The sequence below is a fragment of the Macrosteles quadrilineatus genome, unplaced genomic scaffold (genome assembly GCF_028750875.1).
Source record: "Macrosteles quadrilineatus isolate MER2022 unplaced genomic scaffold, UCM_ALF_1.0 Scaffold_2__2_contigs__length_208266976, whole genome shotgun sequence".
Taxonomy (NCBI): domain Eukaryota; kingdom Metazoa; phylum Arthropoda; class Insecta; order Hemiptera; family Cicadellidae; genus Macrosteles; species Macrosteles quadrilineatus.
The window spans coordinates 21035777-21061201 of NW_026542595.1; the positions used below are offsets into that span (position 1 = coordinate 21035777).

The window sequence follows — 25425 nt, forward strand, 5'->3', positions numbered from 1 at the left end:
AAGGTCCAACTTTGAAGACCACATGTTTATAATGTTATTAAATCGTTTATCTACTAAATAATAACTTTTATTCCTCAAAATAGCTACAGATATTTTTAGTAAATCTCTTTGACATTCTATGCCAAAGTCAGGGCTTTCAATTAAACTACTCGATTTCAAATAACTTTTGAAGTAATGAAACGGGCCGATGTCTGTGTGTGTGCTAGCTGGGTTGCCAAGATGAAAAGTTTACCTATTTTACCAACATTTGGAGAGTGAATGGAATTCAACTACTTTGATTACTTATATTAAGTTGTTATGATACTTTACACAGCAATCATATGACTTTCAATGCTAACCTCAATGCGGTTTTCAACTCGTAATTAGCAATAACAAGATCCATTAAGATAGAGAAATGTTCGGATACTCACTGAGTTTAGAAGAACTTTCGCAGTTGTTTAAAAGGTTTAGAAGATGAGCAACAGATCTACAGGGCTAGTATGTATATTCTATTAGTAAATAATACACGGCATATAACATTAAGTTCCAGTATTGGGGATATACTGTATATGTATATATATACCATTTTAAAATCAAAGCTCATATTGTTGAAGTCTTTAAATGATTTAATTGAAAATAGATATGAATCAAACAATAGTACCGTACCAATAGGTATGGTTACTCCTCAGTATTATTTAAGAGTAAAAAATATAATTACATTTTTTATTTGAAAAATTACATTTAGTTATCATGGAAAATAATATAAAACCATTATCTCATCTTGTTTCAAAGAAAAAAAAAACTGTTTGAAATGAGTTATGGTATATTTTGACAATAAGTTTTTTTTCCTCTTCTTAAGGTAGATTTTATACTAGCTATGTGTACTGAAATAATTGCCTATAACACCAAACAAAATAGGTTGTGCATGTGCAGTTGCTACATTTGGTTATGGAAAATCGGGTCGGCCCCTCCTCCCCGCAGAATACACAAGATACAAGAACTTTATTGCTATTGGTACAAAGTATCTCCTAGCTCGTCAATTAATCCTAAACCTAAACATAAACATAATTTAACTTATTTACCTTATAACATATTCTAAACATTCTATAATTAGTAAATTAAATTCATCTTTAGTCACTAGCCAAAATTCATCTATTGTGAACAAACAGAGCTTAGTTAAAACTTCCTTCAACTTCTTTTTAAATAAATTAAGATCATGATTTTTAAATTGATTTGGTAGATATTTCCAAAGTCTTGGAACAAAAAAAAAAGACTTGCCAATGTTTGTCCCCTTATGTCATGCCTACTGATATGGACAATAGACATTACTTTTACCTCTAGTGTCATATGAGTAAAATTGTCCATTTGTTGTTTTAAAGATGTTAGCTTTAAAATATATTAAAACTCGGTAAATGATTATGCAAGGAACGGTACGAATCTCAAGATTTTTTTAAAGTTTCCTCACAAGATTCCCCAACGCTCAGTCCCGCCATACACCTCAATGTTTTCTGTTTGAAGGACTAGAAGTTTATCTATGTTTGTTTTGGTAGTGTATTCCCATATTTCATACAGTACGTTAAATTGGAATTAAAACATGAGTAGTAGATTGTTTTCAAAGTTTCAATAAAACATATTTCACCAAATTTTCTTGGTAAAAAAACTGGCCTTGATAATTTTGTACTAAGTTTTCAATTTAAGACACTAAGCTGTTTGCCCGTTCTACGTACGGGAATCTTGTAGTATGTTGAAACCTTATATTCAGAACAGGAGTTGGTTTGCATATTTAGTGTGCATTTTTCCAGATTTGCTGGCAAAATTATTACTGTATAGGAATACTGTATTTATCGGTCCCGCACTACGAGATAGGAGCGATACGGGTTCTCGTAACGCAGTGAACGTGTTAAACCTAAAAATAAATTTTCAAACATTCACATTAGAAACAGAGTAAATTAGTTAACATTTTTATATGATTTAAACACATTTTTTGGTTCTACAATTTAAGTTAGAAATAAAAAATGCGGTATTTAATATATAGTTTTTTGAGGAAGATGTTACCATATTACGTACATTAATAATCAGTAAGATTGTGTTATGTTGCAAAAATGATCTCGATTGTCTGTTTGTAGCTGGTAAAATTTGAAATGTCATGCAGATAAACGTTATTTTAAGAAAACCTTTAACAAACTCATCATGCAATTAGTTGATTAGGTACATTTTGTAAAGTATCCGTACAACATAATGTTAAAACATGATATTGTTCCAAACCAGTTGTTTTTAGTGAGAATAATGTAGCTTTTCTTCCAGAAAAGTTCTGACATCTCTGTAAGGTTATGTCCACCAGACCGATTGCAACAGAAACCGGAAGTGTCGTCACTTCAGTTCCAGTTTGGAAAGTTCTTCACAGACCACATGCTGAAGATCGAGTACCACAAGAGTGGTGGCGGTTGGCAGCAACCTTGCATCACACCTCTCGAGGACCTCTCACTACATCCTGCGGCTAAAGTGCTGCATTACGCTGTTGAGGTAGGCTACATATTGAATAGACAAGGGAAGAATAAACCTCCCTGGTATCTAAATAGGTTAGTTTTGTTCAAGGAAAGACTCTAGGCCAGGATTTTTTATTGTAGAAAAATGAGGATAGCAGCTAGCTTACCGTGAAAGTGTAGGTAGGCCAAATAACATATAGAAAATACACTGTGCACACAATACTGTGTCAAGTGTAGAGAAAGAGTAACTGAAAACATGCAATCCACACGTACTTCCTGCTGCCAATCTGCCAACCAACTCCCCATTTTGTCTGATCTCAGTCTCTCACTGTCTGCCCTGTCCTGGGGGAAGAACGGACCTTTGGTCTAACTCAGGGCAGGTTAAAAAGAATTTGTCATTTGTCATATATGTTATGACATAATGTGTCACACACTCTCTCTCTCGCTCTCTCTCTGACTCATTCAAAGTCATAAATTACAGTTTCATTGTAATCACTTGTTTACTCAATGGACGCTGATAATATACTAAAATAGTTACACAATGTTATTTTTGAAATACTTTTTTAATTCTGCTACAAAATGAGAATTATGAAAAACATATGCTAGCACCACCCTTATCCACTGGGTGACAAAATCTCAGTTAACCAGTTAACATGTTATTTTATGCCCTGTCTTCATTTATAACTTAAAATCTTAAAGCCTTATTTGAATCAAACTAACTACTTGCTACTAATTTTGCTACTAATTTTGCTTGTGAGCAATAGAATGTGTGTTTTCATCAGCTGTTCAGTTGTCATAATGCAGTCAGTGGACTTGAGAGGAGTGCTCTTTTAGCAAGAGATTTATTTTAGCGAATTTCCCATATAGGGAATAAGCTTCGTTTTGAGGTCCCTAGAGGCCAAAAACACCATCCGTTCAAATTCATATATATATAAATATATATATATATATATATATATATATTTATATATATTTATATATATATATATGTGTCCGTCAGCACGATAACTCAAGCAAAAATGATCCGATTTTGATGAAATTTGGTACAAACGTGTAAACCTACGTTTATTCGAACGAGTTCGCGATCCAGCATGATCGGACCATGGGAACGGGTGTTTACGGGGGGTTTTATGGGGTAAAAATAGGTTTTTCCCATTTTTGACCCAAAAAACTTAAAATTTTGCAATTTATTTCCAAACCATTTTGTAGAGCTTAAAAAAACAAATAATTTAGTATATTGAAGCGTTATTATGTGCCTAACGGTTACGGAGAAAATTCCAAAAAATTGTTAATTTAAAATTCCCATTTATTCTTATGGAGAATAAGTAAACTGTTGTAGTTTGCTTGTTTATGAACATATTTTGATCAAATTTGGAAAATGTTTTTATTTCTTACTAACTATTAACATTTTACAAAAAAAAAAAAAAACAATTTTACCCTCCCTGATGCAGCAAACCTAAGTACTTGTTAAACTAATTCTATTTAAATCGGGAATAAATGTTATATTTTTAAGTAGACATTTCAGTGTAAATCCAATCAGTCAAATGGAAATTCGCTTAGTCTGCAGGTTTGCTGCGGCGGGGGTATTTTACCCATTCGATGATTGCTGTGGAGCTTGAATGAATGCAACTTGAACACATGAAAATGTCCCTGGATTTCAATCAATTGTATACTGAGTAATTTTTTTCAACTAACGCAGGAAGACCTCATAAAATGTGTTGCACAAACTAGACAGAGAATGTTAAACTAGTTGGATCAGTAGAACTTAGTTCCAACTGCCAATCGTCATCATAAAATTGTCCTCATGTGTCTTCTTCTTTGCAGCAACTGAACAATAATTAAATAAAACTTCCAATTTTCAATATAAACAACACAAGCTGTAAAGTCTCTTCAAACACATAATAAATAAAAATAAATAAATAAATAAAAAATACTACGACTAAAGTATAGATCCTGTCTATGCTGTATGGATACCAGCTTTGAATGATTTTAGTAGTTATGTTACAAAAATATCATTTTTCTTTAATGAGTTCACCCTACATACGTAACGTGTTCCCAGTTATTTGAAGGCTTTAAGGCATATCGAGGAGTAGATGGCCAGATAAGAATATTCCGCCCAGAGCTGAACATGAAGAGGATGAACCTGACGGCTCTGCGGGCCGGACTGCCACAGTTCGATGGTGAAGAGCTGATCCGATGCATCTGTCGACTCATCAACATAGACCAGGAGTGGGTCCCTTACTCTGAAGCTGCTAGTATTTACATTCGACCAGCACTCATTGGAACTGAGGTATGTGTCTCGCTGAAATTAGCCAAAAAGGGGTCGATGGTGGAATATTGTTATTAAGGAGGGACAATCACAAAGGACATTTTGGGATGGATGATTTTTTTACATTAGAATCTGTTTTATTATAAAACATAATTTATTAAAGAAATGTTTTCTTGTTATTTTCAACACTAGCGTTTTTCAAGTTTCAATAAGTTAATAGAAATATTCCTATATCAATATGACAAAAAGAACATAATTATGGTACATAATATGTCTTACAAATCAATTTATTTTACTATTTGCACACCTTGTCTACAATTGTTTTTTTTAATTCTAGGAAAATACATGATGCAAAATTAATGTGATGTCAGCGATACAAACATATTAATGATAATATCTGGTGAAGGTTGATAATAGACCGGGCCAGAGGTCATGAGGTGTCAGTTTAAAGTGATATAGAAAGGTTATGAACACGTATTATCTTGCAGTTTTTCAGGATGATTGTAGTGACCTTCGTATATATATTTACGTCACGGATATTGTCTTCTACTTACATCTATTTTGCAAAATAATTTTGTAACATAAAATATGTATTGTGGGAAATCAAAAATGGATCAGTATTCTAGGCATTAATTTGAGCCATATTCTGTATACTTATTACTAAAATGCCGGCACTTGATATTTTACAAGAGCTGTCTTTAAGGTTTTAAAAAATCTGTAAATATTTAAGTGTTTCTATTCCACTTATACATTTTTGAAATATACCTGTGACACGGATTGCACCGTTTATTTTTTATATATTGCAGATACAGAGGATTTGGTAGATAGCAAACTGTGTTTTTGATAAACTCCAAGAGTATAAACCAAAGGTGTAAAGTCCAGCAATGGTAGTGGGGTTTATGCAAACTTACAAATACACAACGCCTTCTTTTTCTTTGAGGTAGCTACAGTATTGACTTTTGGAACTTAACACATTTAAAACATTCCATAAGATATATTTCAAGACAGTTTATGGTAGGCTATGTGTTTTTTTTGGTTTTTTTCTTTTTTCTCTTTTTTCTTCCTAACTTAATTTATAAAAAAAATGTGAAGAAAAACCCCTGCTCCAATCCAATAACAAGAAAATATGTATCAGTAATTTTCTTATGAGATAAATTACTTTTAATTTTTGATATTCAACCAATTGTTTTTTTCTATTGAACACACATCCACGTATGACGTTACATTTTAGGGTTTTAAAACCATTAAACGCAGATGACCGTACCCGTGGGGTTATCGGAATATCTAAAAAAAAAAAAAAAAAAACAATCCAACTTTTGACAACAGTCGTTTGTGTTTTAGTGTTTCATAATATTCATAATCTAATCAGCTGATTTTGAATTGATTTATCCTCTCTTGGGTCTATTGCGTTTGTTATTCGTGTGCCCTTCGCTGCATATTCGGTGTAATCTTTTAAGTTTTTTTGTAATTGGTGACATACTATGCTTGACTACATGAAGTGAATTGGAAGCCATAAATGAGGGGGAAATATTGCTGATCTTTGTGAACTATTTTCGTGGGAATTTAGTCAATTGTTGAGGAGTGTGAACATATATGGGGTTAAAATATTAAAATATTGATTATATTTTTATAGATATACTAGCAGTAACCCGCGGGCTTTGCCCCGTTTAACTTCTTAATTTTCAAGATGATCTCGTTCGCATGGCTCAATCACGTCCTGGTTGAAGTTCGTTCGCTACGCTCACTCACCTTTAGGTTGGAGCTCGTTCGCTGCGCTTACTTGCCTTCAGGTTAGCTCGTTCGCTACGCTAAGTCGCCTACATGTTGAAGTTCGTTCGCTACGCTCACTCACCTTTTGGTTGCAAATTAGCTGTTGTCATAAATGTAAAAGAAATAATAGTGCTGCACCCTGTTGGTAATCCTTGTAACTTTAATGCTATTGAACATCATAGAACAGAACCAACTTGTTTAATTGAAACAGCTGTTAAGATTCATTAATTCCATTTCTCATAAGGTTAACATGGGAAACTCCAGAGCCACTGGGGCGGAGCCGATTGGACGGATCACGAAATTGAGGGTGTATAAACCTATTCCATGAAATTCTACACGTATGTTCCAAGTTTCGTGGCAATCGGTTCAGCGGTGTCTGAGTTTATCACTGCTAAACAAATATCTATTATCTATATATTTAATACGCAGTTGTAACACTGTTTTCTCAATAATTACTGGACCGATCCACAAGATCTATGTGTCAAATTAAAGGGGATAATGCATAGATTTGCCGAACTTCATTAGAATTCACGTTTTCTCTAAGCGTTAAGACCTACAGCTCTTCAAAGGTTGAGTCAATACAATTCTTTTTGAAGAAAATAATACACAGTTTATAAAATTATTCGTCAGCTGTTTAATGTTTGTCAGATATGTGTTATTATTTTTATAACCTCACTTTCAGTAAGTAGTTATTAATCTAGGTGTTCCTGTAAAAAAACACCCGATTTTGTAAAAGGAAAAGTTTATTTGTTAACTTTTTATACCACAATGTGTTATTTATAAATGTATTTGAACATTATTTGTAGCCTATGTTTTGAAATGAATTTTGTATTTTCGAATAATGTGTTAGTTATCCTGCAAAGTGATCTGAAGGAAAGTGGTAATTAATGAGTTTAAGTTTGAGTATGGAATGTAAAATAATACATATAGTAGGGGACTAAAACTTATTGTTTCGATCAATATAATTTATTCTCTACGGCCACCAAACAATCATAGGGAAATCCGCTTGCAAGTTGTACAGATAATTGCTAATGAGTGGGAAACGTAAAAACCCATTTTATCATAGGTGATGAATCTTACTCAAGTTAGACGTTTAGCAGTTCCAAAATTTCCCTTTCAAGATGGCAAGTACTCTGGATAAATGGAACTACAATTTATCAGTGAACTATACCCAAACATTTTTTTCGAGTACACAGGGTAGTTGATTGAGAAACAGTGACTTACAAATTCGGTTGCATGACTGAATTTTTAATTGCAATGTTGACTCGGGTCATTACAGCGTTATAAAACTTTGTCATAATTCCCTGGGTGTGAAAACAACAAAAATAAAAAGAAAAGGTAAAAAGTCACTAACTCTGCGTAAAAAGACAGCCAGAACGAAAAAAAACACGTGGAGAACCATCGAACTAAAGGAGTAAATTGCAGTTAAATGTGCTCTGGAAGTCACTACAAAAAACACCGATTCTTTTGTATTGGGATCGTTTAATTAGATTTGTCACAACTGCAAATCTATGAATTTCGAGTCAGAACAGACTAACAGGGACACAAATATATTCTCCTAATGTTGTCATAATGTGAAGGTAAAATTAGCTCCTTATCAACAAATATTTGAATAGTACATTTATTGCAATGGCGAGTTCTAACTCTCACTTAGATGAATCAACATCATTTTGGTACTTTATATAATTATAAGATTCGGGACTACTTTTACCATCGGATTGGAACGTTAATAACCTCTTAACATTTGGCTAAACTAATAAATGGGTTTGATTAACATAAATAGTTTATACAGGCCAATTATCAGTTCTATTTCGTGTAAAAAAAATAAGCAGCCCCTAAGAAAATACAAAGATAAACAGTATTTGTTAATATTATTATGTCTCTTATTGTTGACAATATTCCCGTGGCGGAGCACGGGCGGTTAACTAGTATTATTAAAGCGATACAATCAAATTTTATGTAAACGGTTAAGACCATTTACCAAATAAAAATATAGGCATATGGCACATCAAAATGAACCTTAGAGTGTTTAGATTTGCCGAAAAGTATTTATATGGACAAACTTCCTAAGGGCTCTGCCCCACAGGCTGATTTCCAAAGGGCTACGCCTGGCATGCTTCCAAAGTTTACATGATTTAATTTAATTCAGTAATGAAACAGCTGGTCAGTACAATGAAGTGGTGTTTGTTTATTTACTCGAAAAATACGTTTGTGACGCTTTATGTAGATTTAGGAGGGTTATGTTTGGTTTATCATCATCATCATCATCATCATCATCATCATCATCATTTATTGATTTCCCTCAAGGGGTACATCAAAAAATACATTTACAAAAATTCAATTACATGCAAAATAACCAAGGTTGCTAAATAAGTTTTACTAATAACTAGGCAAATAAATAATCATATAAATATTAACATGCAATAAATAATTCAATAAATAACCAATAAATATCTTATAAATAAATACTGTATAAACATAGAATACCAGTAGAAGAACAATAAATATTTAAACTGATAGCTGAGCCAACATTCAAAATTAATTATATTCAAAAAACATTAAAAGAAAGAGATCCGCATTGAATCTTTAAACCATACATTTAATGGGGATTTGAGTCAAGAGGGGGGGAGGGCAGCTGTATTTTGCCTGCGGACCTTATTTTCCATTCATTTTCTAATATATCAAAAAATATTTTCAAATGATCCGCAAACTCACGCAATGTTGACATATTATTTTCCATAAACATACTGTCCATTCCAGATTTGCCCATTCCATTGTACCTATATTCAATAAATGCATGCCATCCATTCTCTATTTCCCCACACAGTACGCATATTCTATTTCCTGTCTCATCTTTCCTGCACATCCACAGCCAGGTTCCTAATCTATATCTCGCTATCAGTGACCTCTGATTTGGTTTAAGTAAACAAACATACTCTGCTCCTGACCTTGGCACTCCAATCATCCTTATAACTTAAACTTTTCTTTGCCATCGCCTCAGTCCACAAATAAGAGTAACATGCATTCTTTAAAACATCTTTAATTTGTTTAATATTTTTTAAGCTAAGAGTATCACTTTGCCAGATCTCAATTAAATTAATATTTTCTAACAACTGCTTTATTTCGCCTGACCATGAACTGTTGTTTCTATGATTTTCATTAACTTTTAAACAAGCTCTTTGTAATTTCTTATCTAATGATGTCTTTATTCTTACAAAATATATTATCGCTCTTTCTTTAGCTTTAAATGACGTTAATAACCTGCCAGCTTCCAAAATCGCTCCACTATTGGCTGTATTATTACTTACTCCCAATAATCTTTTACAATGTGCTATGCCTACTCTGTTTACAATTCTTTCATTACATCTTGCTCCCCATATTTCTGCTCCATACAAAGAAATTGGTTCTACTAACGCATCAAACATTCTATTTATAAGTTTTATTGAAATTTCTTTATTTTCATAATAAGTCTTTCTGACAGTCGAGGCAGCTACTTCCGCTTTGTTTGACATTGTTTTTTGATGCTTAATCCAAGTTCCGTTATGATTTAACTCTACTCCTAAGTATTTGTACTCTTTCACAATTTCTAGTCGCTTTTTCATTATTTGCCAACTAAATTTCTTACTAACTTTATGCCCTTTTTTCAATACCATGACTTTAGTTTTATTCACATTGACTCTAAGTTTCCACTCAACACAATAATTCTCAAAGGCGTTGAGGGCTCTCTGAAGGCCAATAGGTGAGAGGCTTAGGATAACCATATCGTCTGCGTAAAGTAAAGCATGTATCGGGATATTACCTAGATAAGACGGGTGTGATTCTACATTTTCCAAATATTCTATAACATCGTCTATATATAAGTTGAATAAAGTAGGGGACAACTGGCAGCCTTGCCTTACACCTGTGTGGGACTTTACACTTTCAGATACTTTATTGTATTCCGCTTTGACACAAAAACTTACTTCATCGTAAATAGTTTGAATTCTCTTTAACATTTTTGAGCTTATTCCTTTACGTTGCATTTTATACCATAAGGCCTCTCTTGATATTGAATCGAAAGCTTTATTAAGGTCCACAAAACAACAATACAGCTTGCCCCCTTTTTTTGATAGTTCTCTATCTATAAGTGTCCTTAATACAAATACATTATCTATCGTTGAATAGCCCTGCTTAAAACCACACTGAAAACATGATATCTTTTCGTATTTGTTTGCCCAAGCCCTAATTCGGTTATTTAACAGTTTTGCATAGCACTTGCCTAACACTGGGAGCAATGTAATGGCTCTATACGAGTTGGGATCTTGTCTGTCTCCACTGCCTTTGTATAAACTGTATATCATACCCTTGCCCCATACATTTGGTACTTTCCCGCCATTAAATATTAATTCAAACATCCTTAAAGTTGTATTTAAAAACACTTCGTTCTGCAAAATACTTTTTATAAACTCTGGACATATTCCGTCAACTCCACAAGCTTTCCCATTTTTTAATTCTTTAAATGCCTTAACCAGCTCTCCTCTGTCTATTTGTTTGTCCAACACTGGCACGGTTTCTACAACTGTCATCCTGCCAATGTCACGTGGCTCCCACTTATCTGTACTATCAAACAGTTCCTTATAGTGATCTAGGAGGGCTCTAACTGGTACAATATTTATCTCTCTATTAACACCTTTACCTCTCATAATTTTAATCATTTTCCAGGCCTCTTTAACATTGTTTCCCATCATCAACTGTTCTAACCTCAGACTCCATTTCTTACCCCATTCAGTCTTTTTTTCCTTACATAATGCTTTATAAATACGTTTCGAATCCAGATATTTACACAAATTTCCATGCGTTTTATTTCTGCGAAAAGTTCTTAAGTTCTTAATTGCCTCTCTACGCAGTGTTCTACATTGACTATCGAACCAATTATTTGTCTTTATCTTATGATTCTTGTTTTCAGGTTTTTCTACTTTAAATAATTTACCAGTTATATAAAACACAGTATTTATCAAACTGTTCGCTTGCTCTATATTATTCCTAACTAAAGCCTCATTTACACCTATCAACAGCATATCTACAGTCTGGCTGGAGTGTATGTCATTCACAAAACTCTCCCCCCTCTCCTCTCTCCACCTATAAATGCTGATATTGTTACAACCAACATCATCACCCGTAACATTAATCATATTTCTGAACATTGGCTCACCCTCAAGTACTATTTTAAGCGTTAAAGGAAAATGACTAGAATCCAGAAAATCTACAACATTAAAACTATAAACTTTACATAACAGTGAATATGACAAAACACAATAATCTATAACAGAGCACCCGTTTTCAGAAACATAAGTAAATTTCCCAGGCTTATCATTTCGTCTCCCATTCATAATCACTAATGATTGCGACTTACACATCCCTATCAGCTGTTTACCTTGCTCATTGACAACAACATCACTACTTAGCCTAGGCTCTAAACTACTTATACTCTCATAGTTATTATCTTGAAGAAATTCAGGCAAATATTCACTTTCTACATCTGTACTAAATTCATTCATATTCCCTATTCTAGAATTCCAATCTCCTATTAATAAAAAATCAAAATTGTTATACCTTTCCTCGAATTTCTCCATCTCAGTTGCTATGTCGTCATAAAAGTTTACATTTCTATACTTGGACGTTACCGGGTGGTTATAAACAACACCAACAATAATTTTGTCACCTTCTAGTAAAAACCAAATTACATCTTCCATTAAATTATCTAATAAAACAACTTTGAATTTTGATTTTACATACACTGCTATACCACCTGGAAAACGTCCTCTATTTCCCAACCTAACTTTAACTTTTTCATAACTTACATAACCATCTAATTTTAAGACTTCTTTACTAAATGACCATGTTTCTACTAACGCTATTATATCATGCTCTTTTAACAAATTAAACAGTTCTACATCATGCAATAAACGTTTTATTCCCTCTACATTCCAATAAAAAACAGACAATTTGTTACCTTTAACACTCTGAAATTCGTCCTTGAGTATATGGCACCCTCTGCTACTATCACTTCCTGTGTCCTATTTAACTTTTCCTCCCCCTCGCTGAGTGTTCGCTCGTTGACTGCCGCCGCCCTCGTTGCTGCCGCCGCCCCCGTCGTTGCGTCCGCGTCCACTGCCAACTTTGGGTCGAAGCCAGCCATCGATACGTCCTCGTCCTGGGGTGCAACTCGTCTCTTCTTGCGCCTTTTTCACCTTCTGCCTCGTTACTCTACTTGCAATCAGTTGTGTATCCTCAGTACCTTCTCTATCCTTTTCATCACTGCTCTCATCTGAATACTCTATCGGCACAACTTTCTTTACCTCCCAATCATATTTATACAATTGTCCGTCTACTTTAAGCTTGTTGAATATTACCTTAGCTTTTGCACCTTTTCCCTTAGCCTCCTTCATCACTGCCAGCAGATGCTTCCTTTCCTCCCTTACTTTTTGACTAAAATCTTCGTTTATAAAAATGTCGGTGTCCTTTAATTTGCTTCTAGCCTCGAGAATCTTTTCTATAATGCCGTAGTGAATAAACTTGACAATAATCGGACGTTTCCCTTTTCGATGGCCAAGACGATGAGCCCTTGCGATGTGATCTCCAGTCACCTCGTTCAGCTCCATTACGTCGTTAATCACCTCCAACAACTTGTTTTTACAATTTATTTTATCCTCTCTTGGGTCTATTGCGTTTGTTATTCGTGTGCCCTTCGCTGCATATTCGGTGTAATCTTTTAAGTTTTTTTGTAATTGGTGACATACTATGCTTGACTACATGAAGTGAATTGGAAGCCATAAATGAGGGGGAAATATTGCTGATCTTTGTGAACTATTTTCGTGGGAATTTAGTCAATATTGTTGAGGAGTGTGAACATATATGGGGTTAAAATATTAAAATATTGATTATATTTTTATAGATATACTAGCAGTAACCCGCGGGCTTTGCCCCGTTTAACTTCTTAATTTTCAAGATGATCTCGTTCGCATGGCTCAATCACGTCCTGGTTGAAGTTCGTTCGCTACGCTCACTCACCTTTAGGTTGGAGCTCGTTCGCTGCGCTTACTTGCCTTCAGGTTAGCTCGTTCGCTACGCTAAGTCGCCTACATGTTGAAGTTCGTTCGCTACGCTCACTCACCTTTTGGTTGCAAATTAGCTGTTGTCATAAATGTAAAAGAAATAATAGTGCTGCACCCTGTTGGTAATCCTTGTAACTTTAATGCTATTGAACATCATAGAACAGAACCAACTTGTTTAATTGAAACAGCTGTTAAGATTCATTAATTCCATTTCTCATAAGGTTAACATGGGAAACTCCAGAGCCACTGGGGCGGAGCCGATTGGACGGATCACGAAATTGAGGGTGTATAAACCTATTCCATGAAATTCTACACGTATGTTCCAAGTTTCGTGGCAATCGGTTCAGCGGTGTCTGATTAAAGTGATACAATCAAATTTTATGTAAACGGTTAAGACCATTTACCAAATAAAAATATAGGCATATGGCACATCAAAATGAACCTTAGAGTGTTTAGATTTGCCGAAAAGTATTTATATGGACAAACTTCCTAAGGGCTCTGCCCCACAGGCTGATTTCCAAAGGGCTACGCCTGGCATGCTTCCAAAGTTTACATGATTTAATTTAACAAGTGGCTTGTAGGGACATAAGTCCCTAAAAAGCTCAAATGTAAAACAACTTTTTGCAATACCGGTATTTAAACAAACTCATAATAACATTATCTATGTGTCAGAATAGGCATCCTTACACCATATCTTTTGTGTAAAAACCAGTTTGTTGTTCTTCTTTGTTTGCTTTTGTTGATGTCATTTTCAATAAATAATTTGAATCACTCCAGTGGTTTAACATGAAAAGGCAGCAAACATATAATTGTTTGTGAATAAATACTGGTTTACTAAGGTAGCTTTGGTCTTGTGGTTAATGAGGATAAATAAAAGCTTCCCTGTTTGGAATTTTAAAAATTCATTGGAGGTTCGCCTTCAGATGAATTGAAGACGCCTGCAATTTCATCTGCAGTAGGCTTATTATACCTACGACGATCCATATTTATCCTGTCTACAAACCTAAGTTCTAATTCACTGTCACCTTGTACAACAATTTCTTCCGAAGCTCTTTTGTAAATTTGTGCAAATGGATTTTCTAATAGAATTTCAGCTAGTTTTGACAATATTTCAGGTTTTAAGTCACTATTTTCTCAACGCCTTTGACGAATTTCTGTTGCTGTTGATGTGTCAATAATGTACAATTGGCCATACACGGGGTCTTCATCATGTTGAGGCAGCAAATCTGAGATTGAACGATAAATCTGTCCTTGAATTTTGAAACAGTATGGTCCTTTTCCTGGAATATCTTTCTTACTGGCTGAAAAATAAGCAAAAGCCATCGCACTGTTGCATTGTCGAATGAATTTATACAGTTGTGGGCTCTCTTCAAACAAACTTTTAAGTTCTACATTAGTTTTTGACTGAGGAAGGTTAATAAGTCCGTTATGGCAACATGTCATAAAATGATTATTCGTTAGTTCTTCTCTAAAATGAAGAGCACTACATTGAATGCACTCTTGGTCCAATAATCCTGCATCATGGATCTTTACATTTCTCTCGTCTACCATGGGTCTCCTAAAAAGGGGTTGTAACATATCTTGATTAAGTTCGTCATTATCTACTCTTGCTCTCCTACGCGCACTGTCATTCCTATGAACAGTTCCCCGCCTTTGTGGTATTCCCCTGGCGTTCATATTAATTACAGTACTTATAATGAAAAGAATATACAGGGTGTTGAAAATGTCTGGAACCAACATTATATCTGGTGAGTGGTTAAAGAAAAACAAATGATATTTTGTGTACGGATATACTATGGTTTTACCTATCTTTTGGTGCCTTATGAAAATTTTTACCACTTATAGGGAACGTCCTGTGGAGGATGCAGTAATAAGTTTAAATGGAAGCCTATGGTAAATGATACATCATTTTAAAGGCCCTTTTTGTCTGAGTAAGGAGCCACAAGTTTCATCTCAAAAGGACCACCCTAGCAAAAATGACGACTGTTTGAAATTTAAATAACCACTTATAGGGAACGTTCTGTGGAGGATGCAGTAAAAAGTTTTCATTGAAGCCTATGGTAAATGATACATCATTTTAAAGGCCATTTTTTTCTGAGTAAGGAGCCACAAGTTTCATCTCAAAAGGACCACCCTAGCGAAAATGGTGACTGTTTGAAATTTAAAAATTCCGTTCCCTATAAGTGGTTTTTTAAATTTCAAACAGTCGCCATTTTTGCTAGGGTGGTCCTTTTGAGATGAAACTTGTGGCTCCTTACTCAGAAAAAAATGGCCTTTAAAATGATGTATCATTTACCATAGGCTTCCATTAAAACTTTTTACTGCATCCTCCGCAGGACGTTCCCTATAAGTGGTAAAAATTTTCATAAGGCACTAAAAGATAGGTAAAACCATAGTATATCCGTACACAAAATATCAGTTGTTTTTCTTTAACCACTCACGAGATATAATGTTGGTTCCAGACATTTTCAACACCCTGTATATCCAGCAGCCTACATACCAAAACATCTTGAATCCCTGGTGATTTTATAAAAGTATGATCGAATATGATTACTCTACGTTGTATATTCACTGCACTGAAAAAATTTACTTACGAAGGAATGCAAATACACCATTTTAGAACCAATACAATTTATAGGTTATTTTAGTTGTACATATGATTTAAAAATAAAAACAAAACAGAAGTTAGATTTAATTTCGACTCTTTGATTATTTATACAGTTATTCTATGTCGTTTATTCCTTTAACACGACAATAACGTAAAAGCATGAAAAAATAAAACTTGAGTAGGCTATATGATTTAAATATAAACAAAGAATGCAGACGTTTTTCCGACTAATCTTCAATATTTCAGTTTTATTATAGTATACATTTCATAGTTGACTGGCTAAAAGTAAACCAAATGCGTGTATTGATCACTGTTTTCAAATCTGTGGCACAGCTGTTTTAATTTCAAAAGATGTAAACAAATTAAACCCCATGTTGTTTTAATGGGAAAAGTTTTATTATGTTGCGAATTTATGGTAAAAAAATAAGAAAAATGAATAGTTTTCCCTCAAAATTCACGTCAAGACCTTTAAAATAAGACCCCTCCCATCCTTCTACGGCCATCCAGTCACTCACAATTTCTTTACAAAAATTTGACTTACGGAATTATATATATAGATTCAGTAATGAAACAGCTGGTCAGTACAATGAAGTGGTGTTTGTTTATTTACTCGAAAAATATGTTTGTGACGCTTTATGTAGATTTAGGAGGGTTATGTTTGGTTTAAAAGAAAGGTTGTATACGTTTTGTAAAGTATTGCTCAAAGTTTCATTCTGTAATTTATATAGTAAGCTACATGTAAAGAGGCTTGACTAAAGTTGAAGAATACATTATGGTAAAACATGTCATTCGTGAAGCATCAATATGAAGCAATTCATGTTTATTGCTACACTAAGGTATGTTGTCATATTCTTTTGGATCTATTAACATAAGAAGTAGGGGTTGAAAGTAAGTAAGTTTACACTTTTAAATCAGTTTATATTTTCAAACTAAATCATAGAGTTGCCGTATTTCAAAACACATATCAGAATTACTTTAATAGCTCTCCAGGTCACATTTTCTTCCCGTTGCAAAGCACGGGTATAGCAGCTTGTGTGTATATATATATATATACAAACATCCTCTTTTATACTTATAGATTTTTAAATGTTGAAGTAAGACTCAAAACAATCGCCCATCTTTGGTGTAATTGGATTTTGGTACGCCTGAATACATAAGGTTAAAATATATAAATGTTAAGACTCTATAGTGACATTTGGAAAAGTAAACACTTTGGTTCCAAACTACACAAACAATAATCGTGTATTTAGAGTGCAAGAGAGACTTTGTTCCCTGAAGAACTTCAGTAAGCAATTTTAAAATAATATACAATTCTATATAATTAACACAATAAGGGTTTCCTCTATGCCAGCCCTTTTTAAGGCGTCCTACTAAACCAAGTTTTATGATTGAGGTGTAATTTTAGAGCTTATAACCTAGAGGAGGTAACTAATGGTATGGTAACTAAATATAGGCACAATGTAGGACTCCAACTAGGCCTGCTACGGTGTACAGTGATACAACAGGGAAACAGCAACTCTCGATCGTCCGCAAGGAGGGTAATATATATATATATATATGAATAACAGGAAAGATTGGATTACCGAAGAACGCATGGCTAATACTCACTTGTATTTCAGTTTCTAAAAAAAGTTCAGCTCTCATTTTCTGGGAAACATGTTGGTCAACAACATAAACCTCTGCTATTGCACTTGTTTCGAATAACCTGGTGTTTGAATTTAACATGTTTTGTCACATCTTTCAGTTTTATTTAAAACAGACCATATTGTGATTGCAGCCGACTCTGGGTGTTGCTATGTCTGAGTCTGCACTGCTCTACACCATCCTGTCTCCTGTCGGTTCATACTTCAGTGGGCCTAGTTTGAAGCCTATCTCTCTGCTGGCAGACCCTAGCTTCGTGAGGGCGTGGCCAGGCGGTTATGGAGACAAAAAGCTCGGCTCCAACTATGGACCTACCCTCTACATACAGGTAATTAGCTGGTTTGAAGAAAATTATCTAGATAAAAATTAATGACATTATCTCAATCTTAACATTCATATTTATTGAAGTTCATATATAAAAAAAACACACTTTCACATAATGTACCGGTACTGAAATTACCTTAAGTAGTTGCCATACTACATACCCAATCTTGCTGCTCGCAAACTCACTCAAGTTTATCCATCCAAACACCTACAGACGAAAATTAATCGAGTTATTGCGTTCACGGACACACACATACACTCATATATACATATATACAAATTTGAACAAATAGTGTTTTTAGCCTCTGGGGACATCGAAATGATAAATTTACGGTTATGGGTCTAGGTTTTACTGATCTATCTACGGTAATAGCTACTGATCCTTTTTTTACATAGTTTTATTTACAATCTGTTTTGCATTAAACAATAAGTAAATATGATGGCATTTTTAACGATAAAATAAAAATTGGAATGCATGAGTTAGCAGCTAAACAGCTTTAGCACTAAAAAAAAGAAAGAAAATAAATTTCAGAGCTGCTGTACAAATCGAGTCGAAAAGGTCTAAAACATTTTCTCTTTTTAGTCTGTAGACATGTTGACTGTTGTCTAGGAGGTTGAGGGCCAAATGGTTCGGATGATACTCAAGCTTTGAGATGTATTTTTTACTGCAGCTCGTAACTTCTTCAGTAACAAATGGAATTTTGCAATGATTGTGAATGGTGACGTTGGATACATACCAAGGGGCTTTCAGGATGGTTCTTCAGATGGGTTCAGCTACTGATCCCTAAAGGGAAATTCGTTAAAATAACAAAAATTATCAGAAAAGCTTTGTTGTAAAAGAGCACAAAAACATTGGTAAAACTAGGGAAAAACAAAACGAAAAGGGAGATTCCATCTCATTAAAATCTTCTCAGGAACTGGCCAGAGTAGAGGAAAATATACCTTTAATTTTTCCGTTATAACTACTCCATACATGAGTCATTTACAGACGGAGAATCTAAACAAGAGTTAGAAAAATACAAAATCTCTTTGTAATATGCTAATATTGACACAATCCTTATTATATATATTATATATATAATACGTGAAGGCGATTTCTACAAAACACTACTCCTCCGTTAATAATGGACGGATTTTTACAAACGACGTGTCAAAATAAAGTATTTTTTGTGTAGACACCCCCTTTCACCAATTCCTGTAATAAAAATCCTCGGGCTTTGCCCCACAAAGTTGGCCATCAAAGTTGGAGTTTCTCCCATAAGATTAACATGGGGGAATCTAAATATTTAATTGGAAACTTTGTCCCCACTAATTTGAGAGAACGGCTGGGCGTAGAAACTCGGTAGAGGTGTCCAAAGAAAGGTCTTGGTCTATAGATGAGATATCAAAACAAAAACTTAGAAAAATCCCGTAAGACTCCGCCCCAGAAACCTTTAAAGATCCCTCCACAGAGTTGTTTACATTTTGGCCATGTGAATAATACTTTTAAATGAAACAGTTGTTCGTTTTTAAATTGTATTTCAAACAACACACATTTATTGGTAGTTACTGAATTCTACCAAACTAGTGGCTTGTAGGGACATAAGTCCCTAAAAAGCTCAAATGTAAAACAACATTTTGCAATACCGGTATTTAAACAAACTCAGAATAACATTATCTATGTGTCAGAATAGGCATCCCTACACCATATCTTTTGTGTAAAAACCAGTTTGTTGTTCTTCTTTGTTTGCTTTTGTTGATGTCATTTTCAATAAATAATTTGAATCACTCCAGTGGTTTAACATGAAAAGGCAGCAAACATATCATTGTTTGTGAATAAATACTGGTTTACTAAGGTAGCTTTGGTCTTGTGGTTAATGAGGATAAATAAAAGCTTCCCTGTTTGGAATTTTAAAAAATCATTGGAGGTTCGCCTTCAGATGAATTGAAGACGCCTGCAATTTCATCTGCAGTAGGCTTATTATACCTACGACGATCCATATTTATCCTGTCTACAAACCTAAGTTCTAATTCACTGTCACCTTGTACAACCATTTCTTCCGAAGCTCTTTTGTAAATTTGTGCAAATGGATTTTCTAATATTTCAGCTAGTTTTGGACAATATTTCAGGTTTTAAGTCACTATTTTCTCGACGCCTTTGACGAATTTCTGTTGCTATTGATGTGTCAATAATGTACAATTGGCCATACACGGGGTCTTCATCATGTTGAGGCAGCAAATCTGAGATTGAACGATAAATCTGTCCTTGAATTTTGAAACAGTATGGTCCTTTTCCTGGAATATCTTTCTTACTGGCTGAAAAATAAGCAAAAGCCATCGCACTGTTGCATTGTCGAATGAATTTATACAGTTGTGGGCTCTCTTCAAACAAACTTTTAAGTTCTACATTAGTTTTTGACTGAGGAAGGTTAATAAGTCCGTTATGGCAACATGTCATAAAATGATTATTCGTTAGTTCTTCTCTAAAATGAAGAGCACTACATTGAATGCACTCTTGGTCCAATAATCCTGCATCATGAATATTTACATTTCTCTCGTCTACCATGGGTCTCCTAAAAAGGGGTTGTAACATATCTTGATTAAGTTCGTCATTATCTACTCTTGCTCTCCTACGCGCACTGTCATTCCTATGAACAGTTCCCCGCCTTTGTGGTATTCCCCTGGCGTTCATATTAATTACAGTAGGCTACTTAAAATGAAAAGAATATATATCCAGCAGCCTCCATACCAAAACATCTTGAATCCCTGGTGATTTTATAAAAGTATGATCGAATATGATTACTCTACGTTGTATATTCACTGCACTAAAAAAATTTACTCACGAAGGAATGCAAATACACCATTTTAGAACCAATAACATTTATAGGTTATTTTAGTTGTATATATTCACACAACCTTAACCTTAAAATGTGTAGAAATATAAAGAAAACAACATCGTTTAAAATAAACTTGAACATATGATTTAAAAATAAAAACAAAACAGAAGTTGTGCTGTTTGGTATTTTTATAATTGTTATCATATGTTGCATATTTGATGTTTGTTTTTATTGTATTGTTGTTTTGAGCTTGGAGACTTACTTTTGGGATCTTGGCTAATAAAGTATCTATGTTTAACTGTGGTGTGAGTTTTGCCTTTCACTTCATGGTGTCAGGTTAAATAACTTAAACTTTTGTGGAGAAGAAAGAACTAAGCATGGCTGAAGCAGTGAGTAGTACAATTAGTACAGTTCAATACCAACTTGTCACACCTGAACCTTTCAATTTCAGGGAACCTTCTGAATGGCCTAGATGGATAAGAAAATTTGAAAGGTTTAGATTAGCTTCAGGATTAGACAGTAAGAGTGGGGAAAATCAAGTTAATATGCTTTTATACTGTCTAGGAGATGAAGGAGAAGACCTTCTAACATCTTTCGGATTAAAAGATGAAGAATTACAGAGTTATGACACTGTCAAGGGTAGATTTGAGTCTTACTTAGGTTTCAAAATCAATATTGTATATGAGAGAGCTAAATTTCTAAAAAGACGTCAGTCTGAGGGGGAACCTGTTGATTCTTTTATAAATAGTTTACACAAACTGGCAGAGCGATGTAAACTTGGGGAATTAAAAGATGAACTAATTAGAGATTTGATAGTAATTGGGGTAAATGATGATAAACTTTCTCAAAATTTACAGTTGGATGAAAAATTAACCTTAAGTACAGCAATTTTGAAAGCAAGACAAGCAGAGAGTTTAAAACAACAACAAAAAGTAGTGAGGGAATCACCAGAAATTGAGTTTGTCAATAAGGGGATTAATCAATCCACTAAACATCGGTTTAGGGACAGTTCTTGCAATAAAAGTCAAGATCAAAGCATTTCAAAGAAAGGTAAATGTAATAAATGTGGATTTGTTGGACATCACAATAGCAATGATTGTCCTGCCAATCAGTCTACATGTTTCAGATGTGGAATAAAGGGACACTATGTGAGATGTTGTACCAAAGGATTTGAAGTGAGAGAAATTAATAAAAGTAATGAACCATTAGAAAAACCTAAAACCTATTTAGGGGAATTGACCATAGAAGAGGTTGGAGGACAAAATCCTTGTAAAGTAAAACTTAATGTTAAGGGGCATGATATTTATTTTAAGTTAGACACTGGAGCAGATGTTTCTATAATTGGATATGATCTTTGCAAGGAGTTAAAACTGGAAACGAGTGAAACAAGTAAAATATTATTTGGTCCGGGGAAAACTAGGTTGAAAGTGGTTGGTAAGATCGTTGCTACTTTAGTGTTTAGAAATAAATCTATTGTAGAAGATATTTACGTCATTGAGCAACAACCTACTCCACTTTTAAGTAGAAATGCAATGTTGAAATTAAACCTAATTCAGTTCAACATAGATTCTATTTTCTCTAACCAAATATTTTCTCAGTTTTCTGATGTTTTTGGTTCTATTGGTGAAATGAAAGGGGAAAACTACAGAATTGCACTAACACAAAATGCTCGTCCCTTTGCTGTGGCAGCCCCTCGTAGAGTGTCCGCTCCATTATTGAGCAAAGTCAAAGAAGAATTGGATCGACTGCATTCTGAGGGAATAATTGAGCCAGTGGTAGAACCAACAGACTGGTGTGCACCAATTGTTGTTGTACCACGTAAGACAGGTGATAGAGTGAGGCTATGTGTTGATTATACCGAACTCAACAAAAGCATTCAGAGAGAAAGGTGGCAACTACCAACTGTAGAAGAAAGTCTAAGTAAATTAGAAGGCGGACAAATATTTTCATTACTAGACGCTACAAATGGATTTCTTCAAGTTCCTTTACATCATGAAAGTTACAAGCTTACGACTTTTATAACTCCTTTTGGGCGATTCTTTTTCAAGAGGTTACCATTCGGTATTAATTCTGGCCCAGAGGTTTACCAGAAGAGGATATACCAAGTTTTGGATGGACTGGATGGGGTAGTAAACCAAGCAGATGATATACTTGTGGTCGGTAGAACACAGGAAGAACATGACCATCGACTAGCAAATGTATTACAAAGATTGAGAGAACACAATGTTACACTTAATAAAGATAAATGTAACATTAATGTGAACAGAGTTAAATTTCTAGGACATTTGATTGAAAATGGATTGATAAAGCCTGATCCTGAGAAAGTGGAGGCCATTATGAAAATGCAAACCCCAAATAATGTTAACGAACTTTGGCAATTTCTTGGCATGGTTAATTATTTGATGAAGTTTATCCCTAACTTGGCTGAAGTTACAGCTCCATTGCGAATTTTACTTAAGAAAGGTTATCAGTGGGTTTGGTCTGACGTTCAAAAGAGTGCTTGGGATAAAATTAAATCCCTAATTTCTTCAAATCCATTTCTGGTGTCTTACAACAAAAATCGTAAAACCAGAGTTGCAGCTGATGCCTCGTCATTTGGCCTAGGAGGGGTGATTGAACAATTTGTGGATGGAAAGTGGAAACCAATCACCTATGCATCGAGATCTTTATCACCGACAGAGATGCGTTATGCTCAGATAGAAAAGGAGGCACTGGCACTGACTTGGGCATGTGAGAGATTTTCACAGTATGTTTTAGGAACCGAGTTTGAACTTATGACTGACCATAAACCTTTAGTTCAGGTGCTTGGAAGTAAACAAATCGCTAGTTTATCGGCAAGACTTCAGCGGTTAAGAATGAGAATGGCTTGTTTTAGATATAAAGTAACATATGTGAAAGGAAAGGAATTTTATGTACCAGATGTTTTGTCTAGGAACCCCATTAAGTCAAATGACGAACATGAAGACATATTGGAACAAGATTTGTTTGTTCAGAGTATTTTGGATGCTATTCCTTGTTCTGACAAAAGGCTCAAGGAAATCAAAGAAGCTCAGGATACTGATGAGGAATGCGGAAGAATTAAATCCTGGATTGTGAATAACAATTGGAATAAAAATTCGGTGTATTGGAAGTACAGGACTGATCTAAACATCAGTAAAGGATTCCTCCTTTTAGGCACAAGACTGTTTATTCCAAAATCGTTGAGAAAGGATATACTGAGTAAAATACATGAAGGTCACATGGGAATTGTCAAATGTCGAAGGCGAGTGTATGAATCGGTGTGGTGGCCTGGCTGCTCAACAGATATTGCTACACTTGTAACAAATTGTCCAGTTTGCTTGGAGCAAAGAAGTAACAAATCAGAACCTTTACTGTTGACTGAACTACCAAAAAATCCCTGGGAGTCTTTAGGTATTGACCTTTTGAAATGTAATGCAAAATGGTATTTAGTTGTGCAAGACTACTATTCTAGATTTCTTGAACTGGTTTATGTGGATGCATTGACTACCGGAGCTGTGGTTGCTAGATTGAAAAATATATTTGCTCGACATGGAGTACCATATGTGGTAAGAGCTGATGGAGGTCCGCAGTTTACTTCTCAGGATTTTAAAAATTTTGCTGAAGAATATGGTTTCCGTATAGTGACATCAAGCCCAAGGTATCCACAATCAAACGGAGAAGCAGAAAAAGCAGTTGACATAGCGAAGCGGATTCTAACAAAATGTAGTGATCCAAATCTTGGATTGTTAGAATATAGAAATACACCCTTAGAGTCTGGTCTTTCACCTGCAGAGTTACTTTATTCACGGAAGCTCCGATCAACATTACCGTCAATAAATAACTTCAGACAGGTAACAAGGGAAAGATTGCAAAAGTTTAAAGAGAAGGATTTTTCAATCAAGGAAAGAAATAAGAGAAACTACGATGTAAGGAAAGGTGTAAGAGATCTCTCACAGCTTGATCAAAATGACAAAGTTTGGATTCTAGATTTAAAACGTTATGGACATGTTGAGAATAAATCAAACCATCCTCGGTCCTACCTGATAAATACACAGGCAGGGAAGATCAGAAGGAACAGGAGACATATAATAGCTGTGCATAGGCCTATTGAAAATGGTGAAAATAGATTTGAACACCAATACCAAGAAGACCAAGGAACTGAAACTGATGCTGGACATAATTACAATAGCAATGAAAATGACAGACCTAAAAGAAGTGTAAAACCACCTCTTAGATACAGTGATTCAGATTTTTATAAATAAACTAAAAAAAAGAGAAAAGAGAAGATGTGCTGTTTGGTATTTTTATAATTGTTATCATATGTTGCATATTTGATGTTTGTTTTTATTGTATTGTTGTTTTGAGCTTGGAGACTTACTTTTGGGATCTTGGCTAATAAAGTATCTATGTTTAACTGTGGTGTGAGTTTTGCCTTTCA

The 25425-nt window shown here is 34.5% G+C and overlaps 1 protein-coding gene across 1 annotated transcript in view; it reads left to right on the forward strand.

Annotated features, from left to right (window-relative positions):
* Positions 1 to 396: 396 nt before the first annotated feature.
* Positions 397 to 25425, forward strand: part of LOC128985524 (branched-chain-amino-acid aminotransferase, cytosolic-like) — a 30695-nt gene continuing 5666 nt past the window's right edge. The window contains exons 1-4 of the mRNA XM_054405109.1: positions 397 to 477; positions 2284 to 2502; positions 4525 to 4755; positions 17984 to 18175. Of these exons, the coding sequence (XP_054261084.1) occupies positions 454 to 477; positions 2284 to 2502; positions 4525 to 4755; positions 17984 to 18175 (666 nt within the window). The 5' untranslated portion in view covers positions 397 to 453. The remainder of the gene's footprint in view (positions 478 to 2283; positions 2503 to 4524; positions 4756 to 17983; positions 18176 to 25425) is intronic.